This window comes from Kogia breviceps, chromosome 7, assembly GCF_026419965.1.
Source record: "Kogia breviceps isolate mKogBre1 chromosome 7, mKogBre1 haplotype 1, whole genome shotgun sequence".
NCBI classification, from domain to species: Eukaryota; Metazoa; Chordata; class Mammalia; order Artiodactyla; family Physeteridae; genus Kogia; species Kogia breviceps.
In genome coordinates, this window is record NC_081316.1 from 99,578,068 (window position 1) to 99,590,845 (window position 12,778).

The 12,778-nt window shown below is 36.0% G+C and overlaps 1 protein-coding gene across 1 annotated transcript in view; it reads left to right on the plus strand.

Moving 5' to 3' along the window:
• FDX1 (ferredoxin 1) overlaps positions 1 to 10,690 on the plus strand; it is a 34,425-nt gene extending 23,735 nt beyond the window's left edge. The window contains exons 3-4 of the mRNA XM_059069497.2: positions 5,547 to 5,676; positions 9,867 to 10,690. Of these exons, the coding sequence (XP_058925480.1) occupies positions 5,547 to 5,676; positions 9,867 to 9,993 (257 nt within the window). The 3' untranslated portion in view covers positions 9,994 to 10,690. The remainder of the gene's footprint in view (positions 1 to 5,546; positions 5,677 to 9,866) is intronic.
• The last annotated feature ends 2,088 nt before the right edge of the window (positions 10,691 to 12,778 follow it).

The following is a 12,778-nucleotide window of genomic DNA, read 5'->3' on the forward strand; positions in this document are numbered from 1 at the left end:
TGAGTACAGGTCTTTTACCACCTTAGGTACATTTACCCCTCGGTATTTTATTCTTTTTGATGCAATTGTAAATGGAATTGTTTTTCTTAATTTGTCTTTTTGGTTCATTGTTACTGTATAGAAATGCAGGCTGTGACTCCAAAGGCACAGCAACACAGGGGAGTTTCTTTTGGATGATGAACCTATTTTGTATCCTGGTTATGGTAGTGGGTACACAAACTTATACATGTGTTAAGATTCATAGACCTGTATACCAAAAGGGCAAAAGTCAGATGCTTATTAATTGGGGAGCTCCCTCTAATTACCAGACCAGGAAACAAATAAATTGGCAGAAATACCCATCATGAAATCATGAGATGAAAATAACCCAAACAAAAATGGAGTAACTTTTTCTTAAAGTTTTCTTCTCAGTTTTAGGCTCACTTTCAAAATCTTTTTTCCTCCTAATACCTTTTTGGAGACATGTCTTCACTGTTCTCTAAATTTTTTTCTTTTTTATAGAACATATAGTTTAAATCTTAAAAAAACCCCTCCAAAAAACTGCCCAGATTGTCTTATTATTTTGGAATTTTGCAAGATTGACTCTTTCTTCTTATAAGTACTATCCACAGGGTTTGTAAATCTTTGCTCCAGATTTTTTTCTGTAGTGATACTTGTACCACTATATGACCATATGTGTCTCTGGTTCAGTGGTAGTCATCTTATGCATGCTGAGTTGATTTCATTCTGAGTTTTAAAGTTTCTATTATATTTGAGTTTCTTCCTAGTACAAAGAATAAGAAAAGCATACCTGTTGACAACTTGTGATAGAAAAAGTTTGAAAGGAACTGTAAAATAAGGAGGAATCCTGAGCATGGTGCGTTTATCTAAAGAATAAATATGGGACTAGAATGTATAATAGGAACTTGAGTGTAGGAACCAAAAGTTAATCTTCTGTATATATTCAACATTTGTCAAATTCTTACTAGAATACTCTCTTCAGCTCTGAACTTGGCAACTTAAGCAAGATGTGGAAATAATTGGCAAGGTTCCTGAGAGGAACAATGAAAACTATTAGAGAATGAAAATAAAGCCTTTAAGAGAAGGTTAAAAGACTTGAGGTTTCCTAGGGAAGAAAGTGAAGAGCTGGAACACGGATGGTAACTCTTCATTTTGACTGACCAGGTAGCAAAAAAAAGGAATGTCCTAAATTTTCTGGAGGGATTTATTAGCATGTGAACTTTACTCTGCATTCCGAGATGATTGAGACCATATTTTATGCACTCGCTTCTTCCCTGGGCTTTTCTCATGCCACACTTTCTGGTTCTCTCTCTAGCATTTGACACATTTGTATTTTTTATTTTATTTTATTTTATATATTTTTTAACATCGTTATTTGAGTATAACTGTTTTACAATAGTGTGTTAGTTTCTCCTTTACAACAAAGTGAATCAGTTATACATATACATATGTTTCCATATCTCTTCCCCCTTGCATCACCCTCCCTCCCACCCTTCCTATCCCACCCCTCTAGGTGGTCACAAAGCACAGAGGTGATCTCCCTGTGCTATGCGGCAGCTTCCCACTAGCTATCTAATTTACATTTGGTAGTGTGTATATGTCCCTGCCACTCTCTCACTTCGTCACAGCCCACCCTTCCCCCTCCCCATATCCTCAGGTCCATGCTCTAGTAGGTCTGTGTTTTATTTTGACTCCTTTTCTCGGAGGGGGCGGGTCTCTCCTTGACTCTCTCAGTTTATCTTTCTTTTCCTCTTTTTCCCCCTCCTCCTTGGTGAAATCTCATGACTTTTGCTTCTGTCTTGTTCATGTCAAATCCATCCTTTACACACAGGCACCAGCAAGATCTATCCAAAATAAACATACCATGTCACTTTCCTACTCAGAATCCTGTAGAAGCTTCCCATAACTTCAACAGCAACCACTGTCCTCCAGGGTCTGGATCCAGGAGAGGGGCAGTGACATGACAGGTACTCATAACCCCTGGCCAGAAACATCTCTGTGTCAACCCACCCACTACGAGCATGCTAGTTTACCCACCGTGTCAGGAAACAGGGAGTGTGCTTATAGGACAGCTCAAGCTCCTTAGGAAAGCATGAGAAACCTCCATGCTTGATGCCCTGTCTGCCTCTATAGCCCCTAGCACCGCATCCCACCCTGGATTGTGAGTTTTGTTTTTCTTGCATCTTCTGTTACACATGGCTTGCAGTTCTCAGGATTTGTCTTTTTTTAATAATAAAAATATGAAGGGAAGTTATAAGCTTTTTAAATTAGGAGAGTTGCTTGGTATATTTTATAAGGAGGTTTTGCATACTTTTTAAGACAAAAGATGCTGGATTTCCTAAATTTTGTCCCATAGTATCTTCAGAGCGATTTTCCATTTTAGTTTTGAATATTTCTGGATTGGGTATTGATGAGATAAAAACAGAAAACAAACTTAGTATATATTTATTGAATACTAGGGAACAAATCTATTAAGAACTGTAATTCTTCTTTGTGGAGTCATAAAATGTTAGAACAGGCCCTTAGATATCATCTGCTTCAGTCTCTCATGGTACAGATGAGAAGAAAACTGCAGCCCTTGAGAGGCTTGCCCAGGACACAGCAGACAGTGTGGCAGATTCATCTAGAGTCCAGATGGCCTCAGGATTGTACTACAACAGTTCTCCTTTTACTGCAGGGGTTTCCTCCCTCCCTCCCTCCCTCCCTCCCTTCCTCCCTTCCTTCCCCTCTCTCCCTCCCTCCCTCCTTCCCTCCCTCCTTCCCTCCCTCCTTTCCTCTCTTTCTTTCTTCCTACCTACCTACCTATCTGTATTTTTTTAAGCAGAGGAAGCTTACTTCTTTTTAAGTAAAATATATCCATTTACCTTTTTCTGTGAAATGCCTCAAATTTATACAAAAATAGAAATGGAAAGTGCTTGTTCAAATAACCAATTGGTGTGGGTATATATTTGTGTATTACATAAATGTACTGAATATATGTATATATATGTTTATGTATTTAATGTTCACATAAGGTGAATTAGATTATTGAGTGGCAGGAATTCATAGTTGATTCATTTAACTTCTTGGGTTTAATCCTTACTGTTACATTTTAAAAAGTTGAATGACTCTTAAGTTTTCTTATAACTTCCAAATCATAATAATTACCAACACTTGAATAGTTCTTATTCTCTACCAGTCAGTTGTGGTTGCAAGTACATACGTTAAGTACACACTCATATGTAGTTCTTGCAACTATTATGTGAGGTTGGTACAGTTACTATTGAGGAAATTAAGGCAGGAGGGTGTAGTCTTCCAAGATGATGCCGTTAGTAAAAAGTGGAGCTGGGATTGAAACCAGGGAATCTGGCATGCTTATGACCCCTGTACATCACTATATGGTGTCTCTGCTTTATCTTGTTACTGCTTTGAATGAGATTTAATAAAAATGAATATTTAAGGAAGCCTCTCTCTTCTTTCTTGATGTTTTAAAAAATAAAATATGAGTAACAAATGTTTAACTTATAAAAGAACAACTCTTGTTAAAATGATAAATTCATTCTGAGGAAAATTAAGAAGTTCACTAATTATTGATAGTTCTATTAATATTTTATATAGTGTTTATTGACCAAAAGAATCTAAATCAAACTGAAGTTACTCCTAGGACTCTATAATCTTTATAGTTGTATAGTGGCTTTAAAAAATATTATTCAGAAACCAGAGTAACTTTTTAAGGTAGAATTTAATGAGAACATGATTCTAGATGATTCTGTTTTGTTGGGTCCTCTTCTGGGTGCTGTGTTTTAAGAAAAGCCCAACCAGACTGAGGGAAGGGATTTAGAACTATGTCATTATGTAAGAAAAATTTGGAGGGCCTGGGTACGCTCAGCTTGGAGAAGAAAGACCATTCTCAAATATATGAACAGCTATTATTTAGAAGGATTCACTAACTAAACTCATAGAAACAGAGAATAGAAAAGTGGTTGCCAGGGGCTTGGGGGAGGTTGGGAAATAGGGAGGTGAATAGGTAAAAGGGTATAAAATTTCATCTCTGAGATGATTAAGGACTGAGGATCTAATGTAAATCATGGTGACTGCAGTGATAACACCGTATTGCTGAGAGAGTAGAACTTAACATGTTCTCACTAAAAATAAATAAATATATGAGGTTACAGATGTGTTAACTAAATGAGAGGAGTCCTTTCACAGTGTATACGTATATCAGATCATCACGATGTATGCTTTAAATATCTTAGCATTTTATTTGTCAGTTATACCTCGGTAGAGCCAGAGAGAAAAAAAGGATTTGCCTTCATGGGATAGAATTGGAGCAGTAGGTGGAAAGTTACAGAGTGACAGACTTTAAGCTCAGTAGAAGCCGAGTGTGAAATTGGCTGGCTTAAGCAGTGAGGATTTCTTTGTCAGGAAGTTTTCAAGCAAAAACTGGGTAACCCCTGGGAAAAGTATGTTGCAGAGCAGATTCATAGTTTAGTTGGACTAGATGACTTTTCAGTTCCCTTTTCACAGTCCCTGGCATATTAATATGCACTCAATAAATAAATTAGTGACTTCTAAAAACATGGAACGGGAGAAATATTCTTCTCTCTTTATTTTAAACCAGTGTGACTATTTTTAATGTACAAAGAACTCTTTTTAAATTAATTAATTAAGTTTTGGCTGCGTTGGGTCTTAGTTGCTGCACGTGGACTTTCTCGAGTTGCATCGAGCGGGGTCTGCTCTTCATTGCGGTGTGCGGGCTTCTCACTGCGGTGGCTTCTCTTGTTGCAGAGCACTGGCTCTAGGTGCATGGGCTTCAGTAGTTGTGGCATATGGGCTCAGTAGTTATGGCTTGCGGGCTCTAGAGCTCAGGCTTAGTAGTTGTGGCACACAGACTTAGTTGCTTCACAGCATGTGGGATCTTCCCGGACCAGGGCTTGAACCCGTGTCCCGTGCATTGGCGGGTGGATTCTTAACCACTGTGCCACCAGGGAAGTCCCAAACCAATGTGACTCTTCAAGTGACTTATATGATTCTGTCCTGATTATAAGGAGAGATTGAGAGGGAAAAATATTTAACTTTAGATGTCGGTTTGGTTACTTTCTGGTTCCTCTTATATACTGTGAGGCTTTATAAATTGTGTTGCACTCTCCAGGAAAAGGTAGGTAACTTGCATAGCTGTTATATAAATCAGTGCTATATAAGTTTAAAATGCATACATTTTTGTGTGTATGCATATCTGAGTTTATTAACTTGTAAACTCTTTGGTATTAGGATTTGTATTTTTATGTTTCCCCTCACAGCATCTAGTTCATACCTTTTAAAAATAATATTTGAAAGTGATTTCAAACTCTGTGTGTGTGTGTGTGTGTGTGTGTGTGTGTGTGTGTGTGTTGGGTATGGGGGGGTTGTCCCTAATTCTCATTATTATTCAGAAATAAAGTCCTATCATTGATGTATGCTAATGCTGATTTTTAAATTTAGAAATTACTTAATTTAATTAATTCAAGTCAATTTTGAATTGTGTTGAATGTAGAGGGGAGCATATTCAATGTTTGTTGCTTTTGTAGGTGCATGTGAGGGAACCTTGGCTTGCTCCACCTGTCACCTCATCTTTGAACAGCACATATTTGAGAAATTAGAAGCAATCAGTGATGAGGAGAATGACATGCTTGATCTGGCATATGGACTAACAGATAGGTAAGATTTTTGGACCACTTCCATTGTAATAATAATCTAGGAGGATAAAAGTTTTATTAGTTCATGTCTGTCTCTGACCAGAGACATGTAATATGTATGCATGTAATAGGGTTCTCCCAGTGTAGATAGATAACAGTCACAGACTTTGAATATCAAATATGTGACATTTCTCTTATTTATTCTACAGTTTAACCCTTATGAAACTTTTAACAAAAGTAAAAAAAAAATTAATTGTATTAGAAGTATTAGAAGCATAAGTTCTAGATACTAATAAATCTTCTTTCATCTATTTTTATTCCAGGAATTAATATTTATCACAATTTAATGAGTTGGGGTTAAATTTAATGCTTTTTATGGTATTCTTGAAGGACAGATTTGATAATTGAAAGAAATTATAATGGAAAATTTTGCCTACTTGAGAGAGTACAATTTTTTTAAAAACTTAATATATAATAGTAATTATGTTAAAATGAATACTTCTATTTCTAACTGTACATTAAAGTAAATTAATCAGAGCTTATTCTTGTTATTAATAAGTAGAATTACTCTTAAAAGTGGTAAGATTTATAGTAGTAAGAGATATCAAGTGATACCTTATTTTTTTTTTAATTATCTAGTCTTCTGGTTTGAGTTAGGGAAGATAGGTAGTTAATTTACTGTTTCAAGGGACAAGATAACAAGAGTTTATTTAATTAAGGTTGGCTTTGGTGTTTAACTAATTTGGTGGCCCTAATGAGAAATAGTTTTAAAAAATAAGAAATAATAGTAATAATAATAGCTTTATTTCATGTGTATCATGTAACCACAATTTTATTAGATTCTTAAGATAAACCCTCTTATCTAATAATCCTCAAAAAGTTTTTAGGTCATTGGTATTTATTGTGGCTGCCATCTGCCTGTCTCCCCTCACATCTTCAGGTGCCACATTCTCTATCAACACCTTTTTTTTTTTTCTAAAGGATATCACACAGAATACACTCAATGTTGTGTTAATTTGGTTCTGAAAATTGTTTCTTTCAATTTGAGGGGTAAATCATAGCTAACTGCTTGCCCTTTTATTCAGGTGAAATTTGTAGGCGCATATAACAGATAGTATTCTGAATGAAAAGAAAAAACACGAGAGGAAATGGAGAGCTACATTTAGGAGAGATACATGAGTGTGAGAAGATACAAGAAACCTATTGTAAATGTAAAGTAGCCAAGAACTTTGGTAATAAAATTCAGAAGTTTTAGAACAAGATAATGGAAAGCAGGAAATAGCTTTTATGGCATTTCATAGCTGATATTCTTAAGTACACAGAATTTTAGTAGAAATGCTTTGTGGGGAAAGAGTATAATGCTTTTCACAGGTAGGGTTTAGAAAACACTGACATATTTAGAATGAAAATAATTTTGTTCAAAGATAATAACTGCATGTAAACTTCTATTTCTAGTGTACCATATACTTCCAAACAAAGAAACAAGGAAACTCAGTCTTTAGTTCTTAGGTTTATTTTATTTATTTATTTACTTACTTACTTACTTATTTGGCTGCACCAGGTCTTAGTTGAGGCACGTGGGATCTTCATTGCAGCATGTGGGATCTTTAGTTGCAGCATATGGGAACTTTAGTTGCACCATGTGGGATCTTTAGTTGTGGCTTGCAAATTCTTAGTTGTGGCATCCATGTGGGATCTAGTTCCCTGACCAGGGATCAAACCCGGGCCCTCTGCATTGGGAGCATGGAGTCTTAACCACTTGACCACCAGGGCAGTCCCATAGGTTTATTTTTTAAATTAAGTGCTATGTCAATGTCTATAATTTTTAAGATAAAACAGCATCATTTTAATGTTTATTTTAGGGTGTACTTAACTTTGATTAATGATGGATTGTTGATACACGGGGTCATATGGCACTTATTGTACTGGTTACATGTCTCCTTTTCCCCATTAGAGTAGGGACCATGTCTTATTTCATCATTGTGTCTCCAGTGCCTGATTCACAAAAGGCGTCACCAACTGTTTTTGGAATTAGTGGTTGGTAGAGAGATTCAGGAATTATCTGTGAATCTATTTTTGATGGTTGTCATTGCTCCGCGCTACCAGTTTCCATGGATAATCTACACAGAGGCCTCAGTTTCCATATTTGTAAAATGAGGATAATAATAGTACCTACCTCGTAGGGTTGTTGTGTTGTGTCAACTAATAAATGTACGTGAAGCTCCTTGAACAGTGTCTGGTGAAGAAAGCATTCATTAAATGGTTGTTGTTGGCATTCTGACTATAATAATATTAATTCAAATGCCAGAAACTTACTATAATGCCTACAAACTTAACAAAGATTATTTCTAACCTTCAGAGTTAGGCAGTATTATCACCATTTTATGGAACAAAGTGTAGTTCTTTTAGATTTGCTCAAGGCCACACAGCTAGAGAATGACAGAGCCCTGGTTTGAATCAGTTACATTAGACCCCAAAACCCTTGTTTTTTTACTATTTGAAGCTGCTGCTTCTTCATTGCCCACCAGTAAAAAACCTGAACCCCTTCACTGGTGTTCAGAACTGTCCATGGCTTGGCCACCTTTCTAGCCCATCATTCCCCTGTCCTCATCTGGCCTGCACAGCAGCCAGGCCAAAACCCCATATTGCCTCAAACATGCCTTGAATCCCTATTAGCTTTGCCTCAAATGCCTTTCTCCTTTATCTTTTTTTAAAATACTAAGTTCTAGCCAGCCTTCAAAGCCCATTAGAAACACCATCTCCCCCGTCAGAAGTCAGTGCTTTCTCCTCAGCCCTTTCACCTTTCTCTCTCTGTGGTATTTGTCACAGTCTCACATGTTAATTATCTGCAAATGTGTCTCAGCTCTTCTTATTTGATTGAAAGTTCACGCCTTAATACTGATATTAGTAACTAATCCTCATGACAGTCCTGTGAGGAACGCACTTATTATCCATCTTTAGGATGAGGTTGGGAAGCTAATATTTGGCATGGTTAAGAAAGTTGCTTGTGAACACGTCATGTTCAGTGCTGGATTCTGGACCACTGGTCTGTTTGGCTCTAACCCCTGTATTACTGGCACCCAGCATGTAAGAGGTGTTCGTTCAGTAAGGATCGAAGTGAGTTGCTGTTCTTTTGCAAACCCACTGACATTTAGTTCTGTGCCTTTTGATACTCAGCAGGTGCTTGACGAATATGTTGACAAAACCAAGACCTACATACCACATTCCATCAAATTGAAGACAATTTGATTGTAAGACTAATAACAGTATTTATTTTTATGTGCCATTAAGAAAGAAAAAACTCTGCTGATTAAAATATGGGGTAAAATGATCTTATCACTTAATGTTTTATGCATATTGAAAGAGCTATTTATACTTAGATTTAGAGCTATTTAGACAGATTTGTACATCACTGTTTTAAAAGGAAAATATAAATAAAATTGGTCATAATATTGAAAAAAATAAAAGAAAATGGAATTACAGTTATTCTTCTTCCAATGACAAATATTTACTTTCCTAATATCAATTTGTGCTGGGTCTCTGTATTGTTAATTTTTGTTTTGTAATATTTTTGTACTTATTTTGAATGGTAATGAAATTCAACACATAGTATTAACATACTTCCCATAACTCAATTGAAGAGACACCTCTGATGTGACTGCCACCTCACATTGTAGCTGTGATTGTAAGATGGCATTGATTTTAAGATGCATTTAGTTTCAGAGGTACTAAAATTGTGGGAAAAATATACATCTGATAATTGATGACTTACATCTATGTGTTTATTCCAGATTTCTTGTTTTAAAGGCTTTAAAAAGTGTAGCTTTCTTTTATAGACTGTCTGGTTTTAATTATCTGGAAATTGATTAGTCATTCTCTTGGCATTACTAAAACCTCAGTTCTCTTCTCCACTGTTGTGCCTTCTCATCATTTTATTGCTTGTCAGTCCTGTCGCCAAAAAGCAGTAGTTCCAGTGAAACAATTAGTAGAAAGATTAAAATAAAGCTTTGGCATATCACACTTTTTGTTTTTCATATTTACATTCTGTTATCCTCTAGTTGAAAGGGTTGGATGTATCTTTTTCTACTTAATGGAAATTTAAAAGGTAAATAAATCCCTATGCTTTGGATAAGAAAAGGTCCTGGTAACTGCATTGCCTTGTGAATAATGTATACTTAATACTAAATCATACCTCCCCCCTTTTTTATACAGATCGCGGTTGGGCTGCCAAATCTGTTTGACAAAGGCTATGGACAATATGACTGTTCGAGTACCTGATGCTGTGTCTGATGCCAGAGAGTCCATTGATATGGGCATGAACTCCTCTAAGCTAGAATAAATAGGAATATTTTCACAACATTTTACCTATTTTTATAATTATTTCTTAATGTAATTAAATGAGAACATGGATGAATGCATTTATTATTTGACTAAATTTATTACTTTAATTCACCTTGTGTAACTGCTGAATTTTGTAGTTCTGAAAGAATGTCATCTTTATTTTGATTAAATTATAAAAACAAATCAAGTATTAGAAAGTAGTTACTATGATAAAACCTTATATATTTTACCTGTGTTTGATTAGCAGCATTAGCAAAATATTTTCACATAAATCTTATGCCTACTTACCTATAAAATAGGTTAAAAAAAGGTATCATTATCTCTGTTGGATGTGGTGGAGGCAGAGATGTAAAATGGCTTGTCTAGGGCCATACAACAAATTAGAAGGTCAGTATTAGAACTGTATCTTGTTATTACAAGTTATGTGTTGAGATCGAAAGTGGAGAAATTAGGAATGTCATGGTTATAACTGTAGTTAAATGTGAATGTGTATAGATGTGTATTTAATTGCTCAGTAAGCTGATTAATTTCAAAGATAGTTATGACCTTATAAGTCAATATTTCAAAATTTTGATTCAGTGAAAAGTGTACGTCTGAGCACAGGTAATGGAGTGCTGTCAAAGATGTTTGGTGTCAGTTCTGACTGAACTGGAGGAATAAACTAAAAATTACATGTCTTTATTTTTTTATCCTAATCGGAATGGCCTGTCTTTGTAATCTTTTAAAAATAACGCCTGTGACAGAATGGACATCTTATGGATTAGGTTTTCTGTGTCCTGAGCTGCAGAAGGAAGCGAGTGGGCTGCCTTCCCCTTGGTGAGGACAGAGCCTCACAGTGTGCACTGAGCATGATGGGCACGGTCCTGGGTGGGGGGGTGGGCTCAAGCACCTCAGATCACTGTCTGTGCATGGCAGACCTTTGTACTTTACTGTGAATACACTGGTAAATGATAATAAAGGGGTACAAAGTATACTCTTGGAAGTATAATAAAACATTAGTTTGGACTAATGGTGGGGAAGGGCAGAAAAAATAGTTAAAAGTGAATTATAAAGTTGAGTTAGCTTCAGGTACATCTGTGCACTTTGAGCATTTGCACAAATATTTGTCAAGTATGGTGTTGGACCTACAACGTTGTATTATGTCCATTGGGGTACAGAGATGAACACGATCAGGAATGCCCTCAGGGAGCTCACCTTTTATTAGGAAAAGAAAATTATATGTATGCACAAATCATTTGCTTCACCTAAACTGACCAATTTGCCAAATAGAGTACTTTTAAACTAATTAACATGTATGAAGTGATTAAGGAAGAACTCAGGGCTTCTAATGTTCATTTGACACTTGATAACCATCGAGTGCCTTCTTTGTAGAGAGTGTTCCACTTTTAGAGTACTTCAAAACAATCTGACCTGTTAGTTAGCTTCCATATTCTCCTCGTATTCTTGCATGGATTCTCTAAATTCTCCTTTCCAGAGCACTTTAATGATGACATCCAGCTTAAAACTCTAAACTTTAGTCTAATTGTCTCAGATTTCAAGTTAAGAGAGCTTCTTATTAATGATGTTTAATTGTATTACTTAAATAAAACCTACTAAACTTATTAAATGGAGCATATATCCTATAATTGTTTTGTATAAAAGTTATTTTTTCAGTTTGAAAAAAATCCATGTTTGATGTGTGTGCATTCTAGGTAATGGTATTCAGTTATCTATTGCTGCAATTGTATTGTCTTAGTTTCTATGGGTCAGGAATTCAGAGAGTGCAGAGCAGGGGTGGCTCATCTCTGCTTCACGATGTCTGTGGCCTAAGCTAGAGGACTTCAAGGCCAGGTGCTGGAATCATATGAAGGCTTATGATTCCCTCATGTGACTAGCAAGTTGATGCTGGTATCACCTGGGGGTCTAACAGGGGCTGTTGACTGAAACACCTGTGTATGGCCCCTGCACGTGGCCTGGGCTTCCTCACAACATGGTGGCTGGCTTCTGAGACCCAGTGCCCTAAGAGAGCATATAAGCATTGCTAGGCAGAAGCTGAATGTCACACAGTATCGCTTCTGCCCGTTTTTTTCATTAGAAGTGAGGCATCAAGTCTGACCCATCATTTGAATTGAGGGGTGTCAAAGAATTTGCAGACATGTTTTAAAACCATCACAGTAACCGTAACTTTCAGATTAATTTACAGGCACATCATTGCCCGTGAAAACGGGCCTTTTACTAACAGTGTTCTAAACTTTTGAAGAAGGGTTAGATTTTACTCTTGTATTGTGTTTCAGAAGATTCTTGTGTCTTCTTTGTTATGATGGTTCATTTGTTTTATTCTCTGACTCCTTGCAGTTTTCTTCTTGACAGTTGATTTAAATCAGAGGGAAGAGTGGTGGGTTTCCTTTCAATGCTGTATAATTTTAGTTTATATTTCTGTGTCATTTTGTCATCAAGAAAGCCATCTTCCTTTGGTATAGTACTCCATATAATTGTTGGTTAAGTGCTAATGCTTAATGTTGTATTTGGTTTTCACAGAGAAAACCAGCCTGTAATTATATAAGTAATTCAGAATTGCTGAATTTTTTTTAAGTGAACCATTCTAAAAAATTTCCAAAACCTTTTGCTTAACTCTCAGTGTGAAAATACTGTCTAATTTTTGTCTTAAAGGACTGCTTTCCTATTTTTTATATAACTATTTAAGTATCATATGGTGATCCATGTGATTTTTATAATGGTCATTCAGCAATAGAATAATTACGTTTCACTTGGAAAAATGTTTTCTAAGGGAAATTTATATTCAG